This window comes from Cibotium barometz, chromosome 3 (genome assembly GCF_041138505.1).
Source record: "Cibotium barometz isolate CiBa-2024 chromosome 3, ASM4113850v1, whole genome shotgun sequence".
Taxonomy (NCBI): Eukaryota; Viridiplantae; Streptophyta; class Polypodiopsida; order Cyatheales; family Cibotiaceae; genus Cibotium; species Cibotium barometz.
Window position 1 is genome coordinate 37,749,596 of NC_141048.1, and position 26,450 is coordinate 37,776,045.

A 26,450-nucleotide genomic window follows, 5' to 3' on the forward strand; every position below is an offset into this window, starting at 1 on the left:
TGTAAGACATCATGCTAGTTAAATGGACTCAACTGCATCTTAGGTACATAAGTTCCAAGGCGATATGAAAAAGTAAAATTCTAACATGGCTTTATTTTATTGTTGCTATAGTTTGTAAGACATGTTAATTAAATGGACTCAACTGCATCTTAGGTACATAATTTCCAAGGAGACCTATCCATCCACTATTGATATAGCCCGAGTAATGTTAGTAGAGGTAGTGTGCATTATAGAGGAAAACCTCTCAAGAACTATCCTCACTAGTTAATTGCATCTTGTGGTACACTTGATGGATGAAGTATTGGTGTGCTATGTTGTGCATGCTTAGTTGATGTTCTTCCTTAAGAGTTTCATGAATCCTTAAAGAATTTTTGTAGGCAAAGAGATAGTGCAGAAAGAAGCATGGCAAAGGGTTGGCTAGTGAAAGAAACATGTGTCCACATTTTAGAGTATCTCACTCGAGTGGATCCCATAATGCCATGATTGTGGAGTAATGATGATGATGAGAGCATGGTGTTCCACGTACCATAGGGAAAAGGAAGAGCAAGGAGAATGGACACATCAATGTTGAAGAAGGTGAATACATTTTATATTCTCAATAGTGAAGTTATGAAGAGGTGGGCATCAAGATGTGAAGAGGTGAGGAGAAACCAATATTAGGACAGAAGAGCATTTAGGATACGTTCAAGAGGCTTGCCATTTCCTATGGAGCTTGCACCACTTCCAAAAGATTGTACCATTGATTAGCATTGATTAGCTTTATAAAGAATGGAAAAGGCCAAAGAACATGGAGACATGGTGACATAAGAAGAGTGGGAGTACACAAGAGGATGTGAGCCTCTTGTGTGTCTCGACTTTCTCTTTTTTCATTCAAGTAGAATATCATGATATGGTTACTTAATATCATAGATATATTTCATTCGATGTTAGTGGTAACTAGGTGCAAACGGAGGTGGGGGTGCATAAGAGGGGTGCACAAGGGGATGGTGTGATGAGGGGTGTGCAAAGGAGGTATGGGAGGGGGGTGCAAAAGAGGTGTGAGGGAGTGGAAGCACGGCTAGGTGGTACCAAAAACTGGTGTCATTGATAGTGGTTTTGAGGGTGCTTTGAGGACATTTTTCAAGATTTAAGAAAAAAATAATTATCTTTGTTTTTTCTCTTCCACGTCTTCTTTTCCCGTATAATAGCTTCACCAGCCCAATGGCCCATGTCATTCAGCCACTCATCTCCTTTCCCACTTGTGATTCCAATGACATGCTCTCTGGAAAAAATTATTGTCTTTGTTTTTTTCCTCCCACGTCTTCTTATCTCATAATAACAACTTCACCAGCCTAGTGGCCCACGTCATTCAGCCACTCCTGTCCTTTACCATTTGTAAGATTCCTCCTCAGCCCTAAAAGATGTATAAGCTCTCACCTCAATCCCCTAAATCATCCCCTATTTCAGAATGCAAGAAAATAATGTTTTTCCTTGTTTTGGCCTAGAGAGAGGAAATGTTCTCGAAAGAGGTAATTCAAAATTGAGATATTTCTAGATACAAAGTTTCTTCTAATATCTAAGATGAATTCTCCTAAAACAGAAGTTCAAAAAGAATGTTCCAATGTGCATTAGAAATTAATTGAATATGTGTATTAAAGACCTTAGCCTAAGGGTGGTCTACATTTTCAAAAATTTTTGGATTAAGATCCACATAAGGTTCTAAAGGGCCAATAGGATTAATCCAAGTGTTGGGATGACAAAAATGCAAAGAATAAAAGAAAATACCCCAAAAATGAGTAAATTCTCACATAAGATTGAGAGTTGACTGAGTACAAGGTTTATTAGTTAAAAATTAAGGTTTATTAGTTAAAAATTGGGATATTTTGGTAAAATGATGAATTTTTGACACCTCAGTAAGGAGAGAGAGTCCCATAAATTAGGTGCCTTTTTTTATCATCATTACTTGGATTTTTTAATTTTAAAAAATGAGATATTTTTATTTCTCCTCTCTCTTGGTGTAAACTGGATAAAAAAGGGAGCCAAACTGATCCAAATCTTGTCCAAATTGGGTCAAACTAAAGCTGGAAGCCTCTAGAACCTAGCTAGACTTGGTTAGTAGCCTCCCTCACCTAAAAATGGACCCTCATTCCTTTGTATTTTCATCTTTGATGCCAGTATTATCTTCAATTTAGCATAATTCTATTATCCCTCTATTTTGCCTCTTCTTTTGGGAGCTTCTCTATTCTCCATCATCTTACCCTCCTCCTCTTGGTGGCCAAGGACTTGCTTATGGGCTTCACTTCTATCCAAAGAATCAAGCCAAAATCAAGGGTAAGCTCTAATTTAATGGTTTTTTCTATTCCTCTCAATGATTTTCTTCTTCTCAACCCCTTTAAAGCATGAGAAGCTTTCAATGGAATGATTTTCTCTTGAAATCAAGTTTTCCAATGATTCATAACATTTAATTAGAATAATGCTAATCTTTATGCCTAATTATAATATTTTCTTTAAGAAAATCTCTCTTTTGGAAAGATTAATCATCTTTATGATTAGATCCTTGTTAGGAGGATGGTTCTCAATGATAATTTCATTATCTTAATCTAAACTCTAGGCTTGGATGGAAAAATATCTCTTCTTATTAAAATAAATTCCCCCGAGACAGAAGTTCAAAACAAGGTGCATTAGAAATCAATTATAATCTGTTCAAAAGGCCTTATCCTAGGGGTCCAGATTTTCTAAAAATTTTAAATTAAGGTTTTGAGGGGCCAATTAGATTCATCCAAATGTGTGGAGGAGATAAATAGAAGAAATAAAGAAAATCCCCCCCAAAATGAGTAAATACTCACATAAGATGAAGAGTGGACTAAGGAACAAAGGAAATACTAAAAAAATAAATTTTTGACACCTCGGAGTGGGGATTACCCCTCATGAAGGAGGTGCCTATTTCACATGTGTGGTGGAGTTTTAAATTCCCAAAAATTGAGATATTTCATCTCTCCTAATTCAAGTCTAGTTCCAAAAAGTAAGCTAAAAACTGACCCAAAAATGGTCAAAAATTGACCAAACTGATCTGGAAAATTCTAGAATCAATTTGCTTGGTTAGAAGCTCACTTTTTCCTATAAATAGAAGCCTTCCCCTTTGTTGAAGCTTAATAGTGTTTTATGCACTGTTACTCTACTCCTCCCTAGAGCAAAAAACTGTGAATTTCTTAATAATTCATTAGTTTTTGACCATTCCCTCTTCTAAAGAACTAATGGCCACTCTTGTTGCAAACAAGAGTAGATCCCTCAAACCATCAAGCCAAAGGAGAGCTCCCAGAATTTCATGTAAGTTAGAAATCCTACTTTTTCTTATTCTTTTAACGGTTTTCTAATTTTTTTGTTATCTTTAAAATGATAATCTGATGCTATGCCTTGCTGGAAAGGCTTTCCCCCTCTCTCATTCCAATTTTAGTACGCAGTTAACAAGTGGCAATAGCCTCATGCAAGTCACGTGGATAGTCGCATATATAGCCACGTATTAGGAAAACAAATCCATAAATTCCAGAAAGTATTCTAGAGAGCTCAAAATATCCCAATGTTACAAAATAAGAAGCACAAAATGTGATCTGAATATCACAAAAGAAGAAGCACCAAATGTATTGTAATACAATCAAATATGGACTAAATTAAGGTTGGCAAATTGAGAAGTTGTTTAATGAATTAGGGTGAGCTTGGCCCAACATCTGTCGCATCTTCCATCAAATCCATACACGCTAATTGGTCTATCTCAAGATCCATATGTCCATTTTAAGATCAACCAAAATATCTATCCCATTGGTAGTGGACTCACTACTACAGGATGACCCATTTTCGACACCTAGTTTCGACGGTGGCCGTGCCGTCGAAATGAGCGTCAATATAAACATTGCAAATAGACGTCGAAATAAGCGTCGATACAAAAGACAAATATGGATGTCAAAATAAGCGTCGAAATAACTGTCAAAATAAAGGTTGGTATAAGCGTCGAAAACTGCAATGAAAAGTTTTATTTTTGTTTTTTTTGTGTGACTTCTAAAAAATATATTCAAGTGTGCACCTATTCTCCTAGTCCTTATCAACCTAGTTTTTAGTTACTTTTCATATAAATACAAAGATATGTAAAAATATTTATAAAAATTAAAAATCCAATATTTGTTTGCCAAATCTTGCACTAATGATCCCAAATATAAGGATATATGTAGCAATATTAACAAAAAAGTATGCCAATTGTCTTCCAAAGCCCATATTAATAGTCCCAAACAAGAAAATCGTGGATAAAAACCAAGTATTGCTTGGTAAATAAAAATGAAATAAGATGTTAAAGCTCATCATCGATTCTCTCACCCTTAGATAGATCCATGGCTCCAAATACATCTATTTCTAAAAATACCTCTCCATCTGCATCTTCATCAATTGGTACAGCCTCCTTTGTTGGAGAAGAAGGTAGTTTATCCATATCGTCCTCTTCTATTTTAGGCATTAGAGGTGGTTGTGCTGAGAGTTGTTCTTCTATTTCTTCTCGAATTCCGAATTAGTTGTTGTGTTTTCTTTTGGTTCAAGTTCTAGTTGTTGAATTACTATACCTTGATTTGATCCTTCTTCTAGTTGTCCAACTGGATCAATAACTGTTTCTTGTGCTTCTTAAGTGGGTTCCTCAACCTCTACTTTAGCTGATATTTTCATATCTTTGTGGAGTCTACTTGAACAAACCTGCTCTTATCTCTGTGCTTATGGTCCTTGACTCACTACCTTAAACCACATCACATGAAAAATAAACATAGAAAACTTTTAAAACCCAAACCTTGATAATGTCTTGTATCGTTCCACAGTAATCAAGCATGCCAACTTCACTACTTAGGTCCGATTTCACTTGAATGACTAATTTCTTGCATGAAATTTGTTTTGAACCGCAACAATCAATGTTGTTTACTTCTTATCTATTCGCTCCACTCGAAAGTGATGACCGCATGACCAAAGTGCACCAAATTTGCGATACTGTAAGCAAAAGAAGATCATGAAATTGTATCAAGAACAAAAACATATACAATCACAACCATATGCAAGCTCCTTCTCCTCCTCGCTTATAACCTCGCCACTATGTTTTGCTTGTTGTATGGTTTGCTCGAGCCCTCTACTAGAAGGAAATTTTGGAAGTTGAGCGAGTGAATCTGGGTATAAAAATGCTCTAGTTATTTGACTCTTTCTAAAATTCAAACAATCTTGGTCTCTTTCCCTCTTTTCTAGGTTATACCTCTTGATCCATTTCTCCATATCACATGAGTTGAGGATGAAAAAATTATTAATCTTCTCTTGCAATGCCATATCCATTGTTCTTTGAAGGCCTTTTTCCTTGAGGCTCTTCCTCAATGTGCCGATCATCCTCTTCAAGATTGTGTCGACAATTGTGGACTTCTGGGTCTGACGTACTAAGAAATTCTGTTATGTATACAAGAGATTCTTGAACAAGCCATCCCATTGCCATACTACCCTCAGGGCAAGCTTTTTGATGAATAAATTCTTTCAGTGTCTTCATAAATCTGATCTCAAGGAAAAACATCCATCGGCTATGAACAACACCTGCTATAGCAACCTTGTTAACCACATAAACAAGTAGGAATAGTCATGAAACTCGTTGGAAGAAATTTACATGAGCTACTTCCAACGTATTTCTTTTAATCCCATTCTTTGATATCCACCGTACCATTGCACTAATCTTGTATACTGTCGCTCTTATGCCTTTGCTGAGGTAATCCTTAATGGCTATTGGCACCACAAACTATAAGATTTTGTGCCAATAATGAGACTTCAAGCCACTAAGCTATTCATCTTTTGTGGATGCTCCCTTCAAGAAATGCATAAAACTAGTGGGAGTACGAAACTTATTCATGCAATTCTTTTCATGCCGCTACTCTTCTTTGGTTAAGACCCAAAGTGCTATGGGGAGAATCACCTTCCCATTAGGTATGCTCCGTGCCCATAAGTGTTGTTGCATGCGATCCTTGTAGATCATCCCTTTGTGCCTTGCTTTCTTTAGTACTTGTGATGGTTTTCCAAAGCATATTAGGTATGTTCTTAAAAATGTGCATAGGGTCAAGAAGATGATTGACTAGAATATCACTCTAGTATGGGAGTAGATGGAAGATGGATAGCCGGTTCATTCACACGGGGGGGGGGGGGGGGGGGGGGGGGGAGGGGGGTGAACAACTTAGATCCACTTCCCATGCCCTCCTCCAATCACTTGGCTTTAGCACACGACAAGGCCTCCTTAGAAATCTCTCTGGCAACTCATGGTTGTTGGAGAGATACTATTTGTGGCCCTTGTAGACAACCTTCCTCAAAGATGTTGAGTATTGGGCCCTCTAATCCAAGGCGAGGAAGAATCCCTTCTCCATGTGCAAGATGCAAGAATGTTTACGTATGTGAAAGTCAAGTGACATTGGAGCATATTAGAAAATGGGGATCATTTGAAACAATGATGCTAGCTAACTTAATGATGCAAGCTAATTCCTTGGTTAGTATATAAACTTATAAGATGAAATGTAAACTCATGGTTTGCCATATGTAATGTTGAGTGTCATTTTTAAAATCTAGGTCATTAGGATGTGAAGGGTATGGACATTCGTGCACAAGTACTGAGCAACTACTACACAATATGCCTCATTACTCTATCATTGGGGGAACTTGAAGAAAGAGTACAAGCATCGTAATAAGGACAACTTGGAAAGTGGAGCATGTTGAGTACATTTGGAAGACCCATGATTTCCTCCACATGAGATAGAGGAAGAGGATGGAATGGAGGAGACGATCAATCACTTTTTTCAAAGCGAGGGTGAGGAAGAGACACCTAACTTTGAAACACATGAAAGAGAGCATGTGTTACACAAGGAGGCTAACACACCATTGTACAAGGGTGCAAAGTACTCAAAAGTGTAGGCATGATTGGAAATCCTCAACTTGCAAAACAACGCATGGATGGAGAAATAATAGTGTGAATAGCCTACTCCAATTATTAAAGAAGATTCTCCCAACAAACAATATGATGCCCGCTGCAAGAAGAAGTGATTCTTGAAAAATATTTTCCAAGCTCGGTATAGATTACACTCGAATTCATGCATGTCATAATGATTGTGTACTATTCAGGGGTGCCTTTGCCAATGCCATGCAATGTCTAATTTTTGGAGAGGATCCTTACAGGAAGAATTTACAGGGTGAAAAAACTCCACGAAAGGTATTGAGGCACTTTCCTATTATACCTCACATTCAACATATATTTCGGTGTCAATACATGGTGAGTTAATGACATGGCATGTGAACCATCGTTCAATCGATGGCATGATGAGGATTCCCACTGACTCACCGGCTTGGGCTCACATTGAGGATGGATGTCCAGAGTTCAAAGATGAGCCACGTAATTTATGGCTTGGATTGGGTATGGATGGCATAAACCCATTTGGATTGAAGTCTACATGATGGTCCAAATGGCCCATTGTTGTTGTGAATTACAATATTCCTCTATGGATGCCCATCAAGAAGGGTCATGTGATACTTGCCCTTCTTGTGCGCCTGGGAAGCTCAAGGTAAAGAATAAGGATGTATACCTTAAACCCTTAATTGATGAGCTCAATCAATTATGCAGAGGGATAAGGGTGCGTGATGTTTCTCGTCAAGTTTCATGCCACAATGCAATGGTCACTCAAGGGTATCTTGATGTGGGCCATGCATGATTTTTTGAGCTATACGGAGTGTTCAAGTACGTCATACTCATAATGTGATTCTTATGCAAGCATGCACAAATGATTCATTTATAACTCATAATGTGATTCTTATGCAAGCATGCACAAATGATTCATTTATAACTCTAATGTATTGTAATGTCTTAATAACTTTCAATTCTTACATGCCAATTTTGTAGGCCTCACAACTACAAGATATAATGCATGTCCAATTTGTGGTCCATCACTTGTATCCAAACAAGCACATGCACTAAAGAAAGTGGTGTATGATGAAAATCATCAATTTCTTCCACTAAACAACCCTAATTATGCTCTATCAGAGGTTTCTTTGATTGTGATGAGAGGAGCAGAGTGGGAAGCCACATGGCATTCGCCTCCTACAATACCATTGGAGGGAAGGTGGAGAGATGGAGAGTGTGTTGAGAGATGGAGGGTGACTCCCATCACAGCACCCATACAGACATGAAAAGGTACTCAATCTTGTATCGTACCATATTGGACAGAGTTAAGAATAAATTATCTTTTGGATCCAATGCACATTCTTAAGAATGTGGCATCAATGATTTGGGACCATCTAATTGGTAAAAAAGACACCCATATGCAACAAGGGATCACCTAAAGGATATTGGACACATGGAAAATGCATGGCCACGGGTAGTCAATGATAAGGTGTTTTTACCAAAGGCTCCATGGAGGTTGACAAGGCAAGTGGAAAAGAATGTCAAGAATTAAATTTCATCTTTTTGTACACCAACCGGTGTAATGCACTCATTAAAGGGTGTATTTACAATAACAAAAAAGAAGGGTGAGCATCAATTGTATGGTCTCAAGTCACATGATTGGCATAAGATGATGTAGGTACGTACGTAACTATATCTTTTTTCTGGGCACTCCTCAGTTTCTGTTGTGTGGACTCTATATTGATATTTTATTATTTTAAAAAATTGATTTCACTAGTTCATACTTCCAATATCAATTGGTGGGTGTGGAGAAGAGAAATCTCGGAATGCCATCTATAAATTAGGTGGACTGGCAAGGTGAGTTCCAATCAAAACTATAGATTTGCGTGTTTGGTATAACATATATCTTTGAAATTATCTGTTCTTCTTTAATTCATCATTTCTTCCTTTGTTGAATAGGTGGATAGTGTCAAAGGAGATTCATCCAGATTTCATTGAGAAGGCTCGAGTTGAGTCAATTAAGGCGGTGTGTATGATTGAAGAAAGCTTTCCAAGAAGCATACTCATTACTCAATTGTACCTTCTAGTACATTTGGTGGATAAGGTGGCTATGTGTGGTGTTGTTCATAGCCGATGGATGTTATTTCTTAAATGCTTCATGAAAACATTGAAGGGACGTATGAGGTAAAGGGCAAGGCCAGAAGGAAGCATTGCAGAGGAATGGTTGGTGCAAGAATCCCTTGTATACATCTCTGAATATTTGAAAGAAATGGATCCATCTATGTCTAGATTCATGCATAACGATGAGGATGAATGAATGGTATCACATGGAAAAAGATACATTCGAAAGATGGATGAGTCCATGTGCAAAAAGGTCATTACATTTTGTCTTCTTAACAATTATGTGATGGAAAAGTGGATTGAGAAATATGATGTAAGAAAGATAAGGATAGACGAGAGAAGAGCATTTAAGATATCATCACAAAGGCAGATGGCATACCCACCCAACCTAAAGGCTCTTCCAAAGGATTGCAATATTGAATGGCTTAGAGAAGCCCTAGATCAAGCCAAAAGGATGGGAGAGGAGATTACAAGAGAAGAATAGGAGTATGCAAGGGGATGCGACTACCATGTAACATATGTTTTGCTAACATATATATTGTTGAATACTAAATTGCTTACATAAAAGCTATATTAAATATTTTTGATTGGTCGTAGTATAAAGAAAGGTGCAAAAAAGGATTAAAAGAACCCCCTTTGTTGAACCCACGTGTTACACTTACATCTTTATGAGAGTGACTCCTCGAGCGTGTACCCAAGCTTAATTAGAGGAATGCTTTTTTCCTGACAGAGAGAGTTCTACTTTGGACTTCTCAAAACACAAGCTAGTGTATCATCATACCTACTATAACATTCGAATTTTTGCATCTCAAGACGATCTGTTGCTTGCTTGAGAGCTGGGCACAGAAAGACACCTCTGGCCACCATATAGGCTACCCACCAACTAAGCTTATGTAGGAAAGGATCTAGGGATACTAGGGTTGGAGGGTGAAAGCATGTTAAGGTGGTACCGTTTAGCTTGTCCAGGATGATATCGCCACTAATGCTATATATCATCGGATAGCTATTGAAGAGATCAAGGTTTTAGATGTACAAGATTTCCCTTACAACTTTTGATTTGATTTGAAAAACTTTAGTACCGCATGCCCGTTTTGCTAGTGCTGGTCCACCTTAAAATGTAGTTGCCCAAAATTCAATGGTTGGAGTCCCTAGTCAAGATAATGGAAAATGGGTTATGCATAGATTTAGATGAAAAACAATGAAAAAAGCCAAAGGATTGATCCGCGCGACAAAAGCGGGGGCAAAAATGTTATTGCTCGCTTTAGCCTCTCTAGGAAACACATTCATAAGAGATTACCTTAGCAAGGTAAAACCCTCGTGAGGATCGTTCTAATGGCGGAGCTCGAGCACGTCAATGCTTTAAGAGCTCCACATCTCCTTCGATAGCAGTCTTCGGTATTTACGGCGTTTGGTACTTCTCTTTTGCTAAGCGAAGCTTGTCCCTCTTTCCTTTTTTCCCCGCCTTTTCTGGTGAGAGAGAGATTCAAATCTTTGCATCTCAAGACTTGACTTGCTTGAGAGGAGCTAGGCACAAAAGGAAACCTCTCCCCACCATATAAGTTACCCAACTCAGCTTACTTGTGTTCTCGGGGGTTCACTATATATAAACCGTTTGTATCATGTGCGTTCAAAGTCTATTTTAAAAACCCCTTATTTGCGATTTTGCTATGCATAAATCACACCCTTTTTGTATTCAACATGTGAATACCTCCTTTAAATAGCACCCTTCTGTATCTAAAAAAAGGTGCAAAAAAGGGATTAAAAAAACTCCCTTTGTTGAATCCACGTGTTACACTTACATCTTTATGAGAATGACCCCCCGAGCGTGTACCCAAGCTTAATTAGAGGAATGCTTTTTTCTTGACAGAGAGTTCTACTTTGGACTTCTCAAAACACAAGCTAGTGTATCATCATACCTACTATAACATTCGAATTTTTGCATCTCAAGACGATCTGTTGCTTGCTTGAGAGCTGGGCACAGAAAGACACCTTTGGCCACCATATAGGCTACCCACCAACTAAGCTTATGTAGGAAAGGATCTAGGGATACTAGGGTCAAAGGGTGAAAGCATGTTAAGGTGGTACCGTTTAGCTTGTCCAGGATATCGCCACTAATAGTACAAACAATACGATCCCAATGAAAAATATCATATCATGCTATATATCATCGGATAGCTATTGAAGAGATCAAGGTTTTAGATGTACAAGATTTCTCTTACAACTTTTGATTTGATTTGAAAAACTTTAGTACCGCACGCCCGTTTTGCTAGTGCTGGTCCACCTTAAAATGCAGTTGCCTAAAATTCAATGGTTGGAGTCCCTAGTCAAGATAATGGAAAATGGGTTATGCATAGATTTAGATAAAAAACAATGAAAAAAGCCAAAGGATTGATCCGCGCGACAAAAGCGGGGGCAAAAATGTTATTGCTCGCTTTAGCCTCTCTAGGAAACACATTCATAAGAGATTACCTTAGCAAGGTAAAACCCTCGTGGGAATCTTTCTAATGGCGGAGCTCGAGCACGTCAATGCTTTAAGAGCTCCACATCTCCTTGGGTAGCAGTCTTTATCATCATCTCCCACGAGTGTTATCACACTGTCACCTTGGACTACAGGTCCTCGTCCGTCCTTTCACCTCAAATCACTCATACACACTCACTAGCATGCATTAGAGAAGGTCATAAGCAAGAGAAAGACTCAATTACACAATGGAAGAGTATGCTGCATTATGAAAGAAAATGACTTATATACAAGTCCATAAGTGTTCACACACATAAACTATGGCCAATCAGGCATAATCGGGTATCCAAGGCTCATAAGTGATACTTAAACTATGGCCGATCGGGCGTGACCGGGTGCCCAAGGCTCATACCTGACATACTGCTTATACAATGGATGCCAGTAATATGAGATTAGAATATGGTCTTTGTAGTGAAAGAGGCCAATGATTACTAAGCATATGCTGTAGAATGTGTTCCTTATATTAAAAAAGGCTAATTATTATTTCTTTTGCTAAGCTAATAGTACAAACACGATCCCAATGAAAAATATCCTATCATGCTATATATTATTGGATAGCGATTGACGAGAAGATTTTAGATGTACAATCTCCGATAACTTTTGATTTGATTTGAAAATTTTCTACTGCTGCACTTCCATTGTGCTAGTGCTAGTCCACCTTAAAATGCAATTGCCCAGAACTCAATGGTTCGAGTCCTCACAACTATGCATGGGTTTGATGAAGAGGGATGTGGTGCTCATGAACAAGACCTCAGAACTATGCATGGTTGATGGATGAAAAGCAATGTGGTGCTCGTGAGAAAGACCTCTGGGCTTTTGCTCGATGAGCTCCATGTTCCAGTGCAATGGCACACCAAGAATCTCAACAAACCCACCATCAGTCTCTCACCTACCACACCACCACTAGTGATCCTAGACGCAAGAACTCTCATCATGTTGTTCCTCGGCATCATGAGAGCTTTATCTATGCAATTATCTAAACATGGTTTTGCAACCATCAACCATATGCATAATCTTGCCTCTCCTATGAGGCCTTACCTCATCAAAATCACTATGGTATGTGGAAACATGTGATGATTTTGCATACCCCATTGCACATGTCAGTAAAGTGCCATTGTCTATAAAGGATGGAAAAATAAAGTAGATGGAAAAATGTACTTCATGTTCTAAATATTATGAAAAACTTGGTTTTTGTTGGACATATGGTTGAGCAACATGTGCAAGTGCGGTTCAATTATCAAGAACACCAATGTAAGAATTTTGGCACGTATTTAAGTGCTATTTTTAAAGTCCTTAATAAATCTTCCACTATTTGAGGGCAAAAGTTAGTGTAAAGATGTTCTTCAACGAAAATGAAGTGGACACAATTTCTCTACATTGTACTTGTAATTGTAAACTTTTCTGGTACTCATTTTGTTTGCTCTACTAGGTTGACCTTGAAGAACTCGTTTCATAATCAAACTAAAATGTGAACCTCTAATAAATGGAGCTACATCGTAGAGTGATTATTTTTTAGCCACAACCTAAAGTTTGAGGTTGATTGTAAATTAAACTTAAAGTAACTCTTTCACAATTAAACTCAAGTATAACCCTATAATTTATTGAGCTACTACAATGTACAATGATTGCTTTTAGGCCCAAACTTAAGTTTAAGGCTTAATGTGAATTTATCAACTTTTTGTTAGTTAGGATAAGTTAGAAAAACAATCGAATTCATCTCTTGATTGGGCAATAAAGTTATGCTTTTCTATATACATAATTTAAATTTGGGTTTGATTCATTAGAGTAATATTTATTTAAATATTTAAAATCTTCCATTTTGAGGATGTCCATAAAATATCTCATCCAATTCACACAAAACAATGCTTGAAGTCCTTGCAATATCACCCAAACCATAATACGGAAATTAAATTATAAGCTTTGAATTAATCATGAACATCTTTGATTTGGATCCAAGGTCAGATATTTACATATCCCATATTAATATCATTCAAATAAACCATTATGATAATCATCTCATGGATTGTGTGGTGTTGATAAACACCATCATAATAAGTCCAAATCTAAGAACACTATTGGGTTGACAATTGTAAGAAAGTGTGGTCTCATATGTAATAATGGACCTAAGGCCAATAGAACATGCCCATGGACATTATTAATCATAGTGTGAAAAGGGCGGTCATGTATATATACTAGCATAGGCCATATTTGGAGGCTAATCACTTGATAATGAGAAATTACTCTTTTCTTTTCTAAATCTAGGCTAATCCAATCTTTGCTAATCCTTACCAATGTTTGATAATCCTTATCAATGTTTGATAATCCATGCCTTTTAGGCTAATATAGGCTAACGAAGCTAAGCTACTTTCTTTCATTGGTATCACAGCATAGTTTTTGATCCATTTCTCGTTAATTTTTTGATTAATCACTATTGATTTATGTAAATTTCCTAATCTTGGCAGGGAGTTCTTGAGAAATATATTTTTGGGAGTTTCTCGGCCATGTTGGGAGAAAAACTAACCATAATTGACAAGTTTGAACTCACTTTTTATGTTTCTTTTTAAAATTTTCCCTAATTCTTGTAATTTTTGTGCACCTTTGTGAGCCTATTTTCTGGAAACCCTAGCTACCATGGGAGAGAACCACGTACTATAAGCTCTTGTTAGCCCTTTCATCACACATTTCTAAGCATGTTTAGCCTCTCCAAGCTTGTGGAATTGGTGGCAATTTCCTTTCAGGCTAAATGTTCTCATTTCTTTACAAAAAGGAGGCAAGCTGGGGAAGCATACGATGATTAGAAATGTTGCAGATGGTCCTTCAAAGGCTTCAAGCACTCAATATTCCTCTTCTTTGCAAGCCATAAATCCAATGGTGAGTTCTTGAATTATTATAGGTTGAATTTACATGCTTTTCTATGCTTTTGTACCAAGAAAGCAAGAAGTAAGCTTGACTTTTCACCATATTAGCAACATTCGACACATTCATGTCTCCTTTTGACCAAAGAATTACCATAATGAAGCTTCCATGGTGTTTCTTGATGCATTAAGGGCTTTTTGCCATAGCCATACATGCCTATGATGCTTTGCATTTGAGTCTACATCAAATTGGTGATTTTTTAAAACTAATAATGGCTTCACTTGGGCAAGATTGATTATAATTTTTTGAATTTGGGAATGATTATGGCACATTGCATACATAATGGTGTATGGGAGATGTGCCATGGCTCATATAATGGATGGCTTTCATGAGTTCCCTTGAGCCTTTGGTGAAAGATTTGGTACTAGATACATAGTAAAGCTTATACTTATGAGTTGTGATGGTTTGGCATGTATCTATAAGTGCCATTTGTAAGTGATCTACACTAAGGCACACTTTCATCCATTTCTAAGATTTTATTTGATTCTTGCATAAGTAGAAAGCTAAATATGTGGTGAGGGTATCTTCACTACAAGAGATGGGGAACATAACACACCATAGCCGCATGAAGAGGAGAGAGAGTAGAGAGAGGGGACCGGAGCAGATGCACATGGTGTGTACAATTTTAGTACGCAGTTAACAAGTGGCAATAGCCTCATGCATAGTCGCGTGGATAGTCGCATATATAGTCACGTACTAGGAAAACAAATCCATAAATTCCAGAAAGTATTCTAGAGAGCTCAAAATATCCCAATGTTACAAAATAAGAAGCACAAAATGTGATCTGAATATCACAAAAGAAGAAGCACCAACAAATGTATTGTAATACAATCAAATATGGACTAAATTAATGTTGGCAAATTGAGAAATTGTTTAATGAATTAGGGTGAGCTTGGCCCAACATCTGTCACATCTTCCATCAAATCCATACACGCTAATTGGTCTATCTCAAGATCCATATGTCCATTTTAAGATCAACCAAAATATCTATCCCATTGGTAGTGGACTCACTACTACAGGATGAACCATTTTCGACACCTAGTTTTGACGGTGGCCGCGCCGTCAAAATGAGCGTCAATATAAACATTGCAAATAGACGTCGAAATAAGCATCGATACAAAAGACAAATATGGATGTCAAAATAAGCGTTGAAATAACTGTCAAAATAAAGGTCGGTATAAGCGTCGAAAACTGCAATGAAAAGTTTTATTTTTGTTTTTTTTGTGTGACTTCTAAAAAATATATTCAAGTGTGCACCTATTCTTCTAGTCCTTAAGGTTGTGGCTGTTGATGAGTAGAGTCTCTAACCAGTGCTCAGCTGAAAAAAAAAGCAGCAAAAGCAACTACCGGGACATGAATGTCCTGCAGGCTAGGTGGTTGGCAAAGTATGTTAGGAGTTTTTCTGAAAGGTGTTTTGGGCTTGTGTATATATGGAATGCATGGCGTGTATAAAGGCTTTGTCCTGGAATGCCTTGGCGGATGTATAAGGTGGACGGTTTTGCTGTAGGCTTGTACAGGTTTGTTCGGAGTGTGGTCTACTGGAGGTCCGTTGGAGATGACATCAACCACTCGGTTGCCTGAATGTGTGTGCATCCCCAAAATAAGTGGGCACACCAGGTTGTATTTGAAGGTATGAAAGCATGTGGACAATTGATGGTCGGGATGCCAATCAAGTGTGTCCATGAAATGGTTCTGGAAGGGGAAGCAAAAAGGAAAGTATGGATGTGTAAATGGTAAGGAGGAATGTGGTGCAAGAAAAATTTAAAAAAAAGTAAGGATGCCAATTTGGATAGGTGGCAAATCTTTCCAGACACGAGTAGAAGGGGGTGCGCTCACGGATTCTTCCGGAAGGTGGCCGCCTCTGGCAACGTGAAGCAGATGGGGGTGTGTCTTGTTTGCAGGGGAGCGGCCACAGAGCAGAGGCGTGGTGAGGTGTTCTTGCTGGGAGGCCGCCTGTGAAGGTGGAGGATGCTTCCCTGGAGAGAAAAGAGCTAACGGATGGGCTACAGAGGACAGAGCTCTGGGGTTAGCTACCACAGCTGCTGGCGGCTTCAACGATGGTGAGGCTGGCACGTGAGCGTGTGGGGCTGCGTGTGGGGCTGAAGAGAGAGCTGCTCGGGACTAAAGAGGAAGTCGCCTAGGAGCGACTGGTGGCTGGTGGTGCCCGTAAAAAACCAGGGGGGTTGGCGCAAAGGAAGGGAGCCAAGGTGGCCGCCTCTGGGAACGAGAAGGGAAGAGTGTTACGTTTGTTTTTTGCTGGGCCGCAGAGAAGGACTGGTGGCTGCGGGCGACAAACAGAGGCCGGTTGTGGCAGGATCGCCGTGAAGAGATGACGGTGGCTGTGTCGAAGACCTGAGAAGGCAGCGAGGAAGTTGGCGCCGAGACTGACTGGGTGAAAGGGCCACAGGAGAAGCTGTCTAGTGAGACGGGCTAGGGAAGTCGCCTAAGAGATGCCGAAAGTGGGGTTGCTGGTGGGGCACCCTCTGAGAGAGGGAGTTGATGCAAGGCACTAGAAGAGGAAGTTGGTGTCGATTGCAAGCCGGGGACAGTAGAGAAGCGCCAACTATAGGGAAAGCTTTGGGGCTGTTTTGGAGGACGAGCTGGTGGGCTATTTTTAACGGCTGTACGGTTTACAGCTGTATGCATGGAGGCTTGGCTGCGTGTACAGGGGCTCAGGGATGTATCTCAGGAAAGATAGGAGACAGGCTTGTGTGGGTTTGTGAACTCGAGGCTGTTTGGTACTCCTTGTCTTGAGAATTAAGGGACCTGGTCGGAATGCAGTGTTCATGTATTTACAGTTTGTGACAGCCTATGCAATTCAGCGAGGGCTCTTTGAGACTGTATGTGTTGCTGGATAATTATTTTGTTGTTGGTGCCCTTATTTTGGCTATCTTTCTGGTGTGGGTGGGTGGTGAACTATGTGAAAAGTGTTCCAGCCGGTGGTGGCTGGTGGTGCCCCTGTTGTAGTTGTTGTATCAAAGTTGGGAGGTGAAGGGCTATAGAGGCATGGTCTTTTTTTCTTGTTTTCACCTCACAGTGTCATCTCTGTGTATCGTGTGTGTGTGTGTGTGTGTGTGTGTGTGTGTGTGTGTGTTCTTTATGATTTACTATGGCCTTGATTTCCTCTTTTGTTTGGTCCAAGTTAAGTCTTGATTGCAAGAGTATGCAAAGTTATCGCTATGAGCTCCGCACGGTATGACTCAACTCCTCGATCCTTTCAGACCCTGCAGTAGGGGGGGCAGCATGTAACTTGGAGTCAAGTTTTCTAACAATGGAAGACTAGGTCAATAAGGCTAATAACTTGAGCATTCCTTACAATCATAAAGGCCAATAAACGGTCGATATGAGCGTATAATATATTTCTTATAACCATAAAAAGGCTGCTATTAATGAGGTCAGTAATATGAACATAGAATAAGTTCTTTGCCAGTGAAAGAGGCCAATATTACTAAGCTTATGCTGTAGAATGTATTCCTTAATATGGTAAAAAAGCTAATAATTATTGATTGTACACTGTAGAATATATTCCTTATAGTCATTAAGGCCAATATATATGCCGTTATACTCCTTATAAAGGCCAATAAGGTCGAGATGAGCATATAATATATTTATTATAGTTGTTTTATTTCAAAAATATTTGAATGTTTATCCGAAATTTAGGGTTTTTATTTATTTTAAGTATTTATTTCCACTCAATTTCAACACTCCATTTTTTTCCTAGCGTCGCTGATGAGCAGTGTGTATAACGATGCTTATATCAACATTTTTATAGCGCTGCAGCATTTAATTAGCGTCGCTCAACGGTGCTTATCCAATGGTGCTTATAGGTAGCGTAACATAAAGCGTTGCAAAGAAACGCTGCTAAATGATGCCTTCTCTTGTATTGCCAGCATCTCCCCCAAAAGTAGGCTTGAGCCATAACCCTTTTCTTGGGGCTCATTTGCGAGATGAAATTATAAATCTCATGCTAGGACATTGCCTGTGGTGTAGGCACGATGGAGAAATTGGGGCTGTATGCAGGTGTGTCATCTGGTGTGTGATCCATGGTCTACACACATACAATTAAAGGTGGGTATGCATATGATTATGCAAGGGCTCCAATGTTTAGGGTTTAAGGTTTGCAGCACATAAGCATGGGGCATCAACATGCCCATGCTTATACCATGACCTTAATAAGGAGAGGAGCATGGGAAACATCAAAAGAAAGAAGATGCTTTAAAAAAAAACTGAAGACAATGAGATTAGGGCACTTACCATTGAGATTGTAAGTTAATTGGAGCCTTGAGGTAGGGCTTGAGCGGGAGAGACCAAGAGAGAGTTTGTACCTCAAGAGAAAATGATTGAAAACCTACAAAACAAACACAAACACAAACACAAACAAAACATATCAGCAAAACAATGAAATCACACACACACCCCACATGACACAGACATATAATCGAAAGAAAAGGCAAAGAAATCAAAAGCAAGGGAAAAGGAGAAGGGCCACTGCCTACCTAGAGTCTTAAGGGTTTAGGGTTTGTAGGATAATAGACCAAGGAGAACTTGTGAGCCTACAAAACACAACATGTTAGCAATTTTGAAAGACCACACACACCCCACATCACACACATATATGATAAAAGCAAGTGAAAAGGACAAGGGCTACATGCTACCTACTACTGGAGTCTCAAGGGTTTAGGGTTTGCAACATAAGACCAAGAAGTTGCAAACAAGCAAAACACACATGTTAGCAAAAACGCACACACACACACACACACACACACAAAATTAAAAGCAAGAGTTGAGGGAAGGGCTTAGATTTAGGGTTTAGGAATGGGGGGAGGTGACAGGAGAGAATACATGAAAAATTGGGCTTCCTTTGCAACCTACAAAAAAAAAGTAAAAATTCTATAAGTGACCCACCAATTATGTTAAAAATTCCCTAGAGTCGAAATACACACGTCGAAATATCCATCTCGATACTTCTATCAAAATAGACGATAATTGCATCGAAAAAAGTGTCAAAATTAAATATTGAGTTTTCAAAGCCCTCTTCAGCTCACTTTTACATGTAAATTCTCTTTCAAAACTTGATTTTTTTGGCGGCCTGATACCTTTCCATTAAAAATTAGAATATATTGACTAGGCCATGCATGAACTATAAAAGAAGCTCCACCTTCCCCTCATTTAAACCCAAATTCGCATGCATATTCCATATACATGGAGCCCGCAAAGTGCTATGAACATTTCAAATGACATGGCATTGGAACACCAGATACATAGATGACGTTATGTGTGTGCTTGATTCTCCAGCATGGGGCATATCAAAGAGAAGTGGGTGGACTTTGGGGAAGAGCCTTGTCACATTCGTCTCGGACAATGGATGGAGTCAATCCATTTGTCTTACAAAGTATATCCTGGAGTACATGGCCCATTTGCCTAGTCAACTATAACCTGCCACCATGGTTAAAGAAGGGGCTCTTTTTACTTTCCTTGATAGTGTCAAGGAAGTATAAGGTTTAGAACATGGACGTCTACTTGGATCTATTAGTTGATGAGCTATGCACGTTATGGGATGGTATCCAAGTTCATGATGCATCTAACCGGTTTGGAGAAAGGGCTGTAATAGTGCGAGGAATACTTATGTGGACCATGCATGATTGGATGAGCTATGGAGAGTACTCTGGTAAGTTAATTATTCTATGATTTCTTGATCAAATATAATTTCATGATTTCTAAATTTATATATTATTTTCATCTCTTCACAATGATTAGAATGTTTGGTAGGGCTTTTAATATCTGGTTATAATGCATGTCCTATATATGGTCATGGATTAGAGGCCCTGTACTACTCAACATCTTTGAGGAAGGCTGTCTAGGAGGGCCACAAAAAGTATCTCCCCGATAACCATGAGTTGTGAGAGATATTTCTAGGGAAGCCTTCTCGTGTGCTAAAAGCAAGTGATTGGAGGAGGGCATGGGAAGTGGATCCAAGTTTTTCACCCCCCGGAATGAAACAGCTATCCATATTCCATCTACTCTCACATTGGAGTGATCTTCTAGTCAATCATCTTCTTGACCCTATGCACATTTTCAAGAACATAGTTGATATGCTTTGGAAAACTATCATAGGTGCTAAAGAGAGCAAGGCACAAAGGGATGATCTACAAAGAGAGGTGGATCGCATGCAGCACTTATGAGCATGGAGTAGACCTGATGGGAAGGTGATTATCCTTAGAGCACCTTGGGTCTTAATCAAAGAAGAGTAGGAGTGTGTAAAGAATTGCATTAGTGACTTTCATACCCCCACTGGTTGTATGCATTGCTTGAAGGGAGCATTCACAAAGGATGAAGAGCTTAGTGGCTTGAAGTCTCATGAGACTGGCACAAAATCTTATAGTTTGTGCTGCCAATAGCCATTAAGGATTTTCTCACCACCAAGGACATAAGAGACATAATATATAAGATTAGTGGAGTGGTATGATGGATATCAAAGAAGGAAGTTAGAAGAAATACATTGGAAGAAGCTCGTTGAAACTTCATTGAAGCATTTACAAGGGCGAAGAAATTCTTTCCAACAAGTTTCCCGACCATTCAATTTCACCTACTTGTTCATGTGGTTGATGAGGTGGCTATTACAGGTGTTGTTCATAGCCGATGGATGTTTGTCCTTGAGAGATTTATGAAGACAATGAAAGGTTTTGCTCATAAAAAAGATCACCCTGAGGGTAGTATGGCAATGGGATGGCTTGTTCAAGAATCTCTTGTATATATAACAAAATTTCTTAGTACGTCAGACCCAGATATGGCACGACTGTGGACACAAGAAGACAATGATCAACTCGTTGGGGAAGAGCCCAAAGGACAAGGCCTTCAAAGAACAATGTTTATGGCATTTTGCAAGAGAAGATTAATAAAATTTGCATCCTCCAATGCTTGAAATAGAAGACGGTGATACAGATGAACTACCTTCCTACAACAAACGGGGCTACACCCATTGACGAAGATGCAAATGCAAAGGTCTTTCTAGAAACAAATATATTTAGAGCCATGGATCTAGCTGAGGATGAGAGAATCGATGATGAGCTATAACATCTTATTGCTTTTTTATTTGGCAAGCAATACTTGGTTTTTGTCACAGTTTTCTTGTTTGGGACTATTTATGGGGGCTTTGGTGGACAATTGTCATAATTTCTTGTAAATATTGCTACATATATCCTTGTATTTGGGATCATTAGTGTAAGATTTGGCAGTCAAATATTGGCATATTAATTTCTTATAAATATTGTTACATATCTTTGTATTTATTTGAAAAGTAACTAAGAACTAGGTTGATAAGGACTATGAGAACTAAAAACACTTGAACTTTTTTCAAAAGTCTCACCAAATAAAAAAATAAAAAAATATATTTTTGACGCTTGTTTCTATGCTTCTTTTGACTGCCATTTTGATGCTTATTTAGTCACAAACATAAATACTTATTTCGACTACCATTTTGACGCTCATTTTGATGATGTGATTATCGTCGAAACTGGACGTTGAAAATTGAAGATCTTGTAGTAGTGCTTTCTTTAACTTCATAAAATAAAAATGGAGAAATTATTTTATTTAATAGAGAGAGAGAGCATTTATATCATAATTACGATTCACATAATGATGGTATAGTGAAAAGGCATAAAGGAATCATGATTTGTTGTGGCCAATTTTCTTTTTAAGCTATATTTTTTGACATTTTAGCTGGAGCGTCATCTCTGTGTATCGTGTGTGTGTGTGTGTGTGTGTGTGTGTGTGTGTGTGTTCTTTATGATTTACTATGGCCTTGATTTCCTCTTTTGTTTGGTCCAAGTTAAGTCTTGATTGCAAGAGTATGCAAAGTGTGTGTGTTCTTTATGATTTACTATGGCCTTGATTTCCTCTTTTGTTTGGTCCAAGTTAAGTCTTGATTGCAAGAGTATGCAAAGTTATCGCTATGAGCTCCGCACGGTATGACTCAACTCCTCGATCCTTTCAGACCCTGCAGTAGGGGGGGCAGCATGTAACTTGGAGTCACGTTTTCTAACAATGGAAGACTAGGTCAATAAGGCTAATAACTTGAGCATTCCTTACAGTCATAAAGGCCAATAAACGGTCGATATGAGCGTATAATATATTTCTTATAACCATAAAAAGGCCGCTATTAATGAGGTCAGTAATATGAACATAGAATAAGTTCTTTGCCAGTGAAAGAGGCCAATATTACTAAGCTTATGCTGTAGAATGTATTCCTTAATATGGTAAAAAAGCTAATAATTATTGATTGTACACTGTAGAATATATTCCTTATAGTCATTAAGGCCAATATATATGCCTTTATACTCCTTATAAAGGCCAATAAGGTCGAGATGAGCATATAATATATTTATTATAGTCATAAAAGCTTTTAATGAGGCCAGTAATATGAGCGCATTCTTTGCAGTGCGCGAAAGAGTGAGGATATGTTGGAGGATGTATTCCTTATAGTCACAAAGGCTAATAATTATTGAGTATACACTATAGAATATATTCCTTATAGTCATTAAGGCCACTAATATGTATGCTGAGTGGAGCGTTCAAAGAACACAAATCGCTAACCTTACAGATCCGGAAGTTTGAAAGCTTCTCGTTGAGAATTTGAGATTTTGGAGCTAAAATATAACCACTAGAATGCCTTAACTCTGCAAATTTTTAAAATTGGAAAATAGATTTTGTAGGAAAAAATGAAATTGTTACAAGATACTGTTTGCATTTTTTTCCCTTTTCGTCAACAACAATGGGCCCAATGTTGCCAAGAGAATAGTGTGCTGCAAAGCTTTAAAAAAACGGCATTCTAGTGTATTTACACCGGTCAGAATTAAGAGAAACCAACAGAGATTTTAAGTAGCCCTTATCTTAAGGAATGATATTTCATATATTTTAGCTATAAAACTGGCATATTGTATGTAATGCATATCTATTCACCTAAAATTTGTAATGCATTAATTTATGCCACTGACGTGGCATAAATTAATGCATTTACTAAGGCCATAACCTAGGGGAGAGCTCATGCGGGAGGCGCGCACTGGATTTTAAAAGAAACTACTATTTAAATAAAGAACTGATGGTGTGAATAGGTGTTTTGACTGGACTTGCACAAAGAACTTCGGGAGACGGAGACTGAGTCACCTTTTCAGCAAGATGTACTTTTTTGGAATGTTGACCGTGGACATAGCTGGAGGCGACTGGCACAAGCCATAGGGCTGCGTCAAAGCGACCGATTGTATACATATATATCGATTGAAGGGGCACAATATGTTCATCAGAAATTAAGCGGATCAAGTTTATCTTCACACAAGTCGTCGTCGTCGGCATCGTCTGCTGCCGCTCTTCTTCATTCCGTCGACGAAGTCCGGCGAGCTTACAAAGCTCCCGCACGTAATATCCGCTGCCAGTTTCATGGCAAGCACGCCCTCTGCTTCATATATTGCCATTGTATCCTCATCCAACGGTCCAGATCTCGCAGGCGCATCCTCCTACCACGCGCAGTGCCGGCCGGCTGTTGCTAGTCTGCACCATCCGTTGCGTCTCACGTGTACACGTGCAAGCCAGCTTCGAGCTGTGTTTCTTGGCGCACGGTGTGCCTCCAGCTCGCCTCCAGCCACCACCGTAGAAGCGCCCGCTACCTCATTGCAAGCTTGCAAGGGCCATAGCTTCCGTGGCCGCTCGGAAAGCTTAGGAAATCTGGTGCAGTCGCTTGAGCAGACCTTCAGAAACAGCCCCAAAGGAGATCTATCCCAGCGATGGCGCGAGTACCACGGATCCAACGACTGGAAGGGCCTTGTAGAGCCGTTGGATGCAGAACTGAGGGCGGAGATTCTCAAGTATGGAGATCTCGCACAGCTCACATACGATGCCTTCGACTGCGATGAGCACTCCGGCGACTGCTTGTATGATGAGGCGGATCTGTTACAGAAGGCGGGGCTGGCCCACACGGGCTACGCGGTGACCAAGTACATCTTTGCCACGTCGGACGTGCACGTGCTGCCGAGGTGGCTGTCGTCGATGTGGGGCGGCGGCGGGTCTGGGCAAGAGTCCAGCTGGATGGGGTTTGTCGCTGTTGCCACTGATGAGAAGGAGATTGCAAGGCTGGGCAGGCGCGACATTGTGGTGGCGTGGCGGGGCACTGCGACGCGGCTGGAGTGGCTGGAGGATGTGGACGGCGCTCTTATCACTCCGCCTGCCGTCGACGCCGATGAGCACAATACGGCGGTTGGCGTGGAGCGGGGCTTCTGGACCCTCTACACTTCCAGCAAGGATGACGCGCCTCACGGCAAGCAGAGCGCTGCACAGCAAGTCAGAGAGGAGCTGATGAGGCTCGTTGAGCGGTACAAGGATGAGAATCGCAAGCTCAGCATCACTATGACGGGCCACAGCCTGGGCGGGGCGTTGGCGCTGCTGTCGGCATTCCATGTGGCATCCACTGGCGTCAATAGAACGGGTGGCGCGGTGTCGGCGGACATTCCCGTGTCTGTCATCTCGTTCGCAGCCCCACGAGTGGGAAACGAGGCATTCAAACAAAGGCTAGAGGAGGTGGGCGTGAAGGCACTGCGGGTGGTCAACGCCAACGACGTGGTGCCGAAGGTGCCGGGCATCTTCGTGCACGACGACAGTAACTCGCGGTCCGACGTTGTGGAACATGCGGAGGGCCAATTCCACTTGCATGGCAACGCGACGTGGAAGGCCTATGCTCACGCAGGGGTGGAGCTGCGCCTGGACATCCGGCACTCTCCGTTTTTGAAGAGGGCCACCAACCCGGTGGACTGCCACAATCTGGAGGTGTATCTACACCTGGTGGAGGGCTACCGCAGTGCACACGAGCCTTTTATAGGCCAGCATGATCGTGATCACCCTCATCATCTTCAACTATGCATGGGTTTGATGAAGAGGGATGTGGTGCTCGTGAACAAGACCTCCGGCCTTTTGCTCGATGAGCTCCATGTTCCAGCGCAATGGCACACCAAGAAGCTCCACAAACCCACCATCAGTCTCTCGCCTAGTGATCCTAGAAGCAACAACTCTCATCAGCAGGTCGCGCCCCGGCTTCTCCATGGGTTCAGTACACAAGCCACCGATCTCCTCATGATGGCATCATGAGAGCTTTATCTAACACCTGTTTATTTAGGGCGTGGTGGTACTTCTCTTTTGCTAAGCGAAGCTTGTCCCTCTTTCCTTTTTTCCCCGCCTTTTCTGGTGAGAGAGAGAGATTCAAATTTTTGCATCTCAAGACTTGACTTGCTTGAGAGGAGCTAGGCACAAAAGGACACCTCTCCCCACCATATAAGTTACCCAACTCGGCTTACTTGTGTACTCGGGGGTTCACTATATATAAACCGTTTGTATCATGTGCGTTCAAAGTCTATTTTAAAAACCCCTTATTTGCGATGTTTCTATGCATAAATCACACCCTTTTTGTATTCAACCTGTGAATACCTCCTTTAAATAGCACCCTTCTGTATCTAAAGAAAAGGTGCAAAAAAGGGATTAAAAAAACTCCCTTTGTTGAATCCACGTGTTACACTTACATCTTTATGAGAATGACCCCCCGAGCGTGTACCCAAGCTAAATTAGAGGAATGGTTTTTTCCTGACAGAGAGAGTTCTACTTTGGACTTCTCAAAACACAAGCTAGTGTATCATCATACCTACTATAACATTCGAATTTTTGCATCTCAAGACGATTTGTTGCTTGCTTGAGAGCTGGGCACAAAAAGACACCTTTGGCCACCATATAGGCTACCCACCAACTAAGCTTATGTAGGAAAGGATCTAGGGATACTAGGGTCGGAGGGTGAAAGCATGTTAAGGTGGTACCGTTTAGCTTGTCCAGGATGATATCGCCACTAATAGTACAAACAATACGATCCCAATGAAAAATATCATATCATGCTATATATCATCGGATAGCTATTGAAGAGATCAAGGTTTTAGATGTACAAGATTTCCCTTA

General features: G+C 40.0%; 1 protein-coding gene across 1 annotated transcript; it reads left to right on the forward strand.

Moving 5' to 3' along the window:
- Positions 1-23,751: 23,751 nt before the first annotated feature.
- On the forward strand, positions 23,752-25,861 carry LOC147640026 (phospholipase A1-II 4-like). Its single transcript, XM_086776349.1, has one exon. It carries the CDS (start codon positions 23,901-23,903, stop codon positions 25,596-25,598), a length of 1,698 nt encoding a protein of 565 aa, XP_086632475.1. The 5' UTR covers positions 23,752-23,900; the 3' UTR covers positions 25,599-25,861.
- The last annotated feature ends 589 nt before the right edge of the window (positions 25,862-26,450 follow it).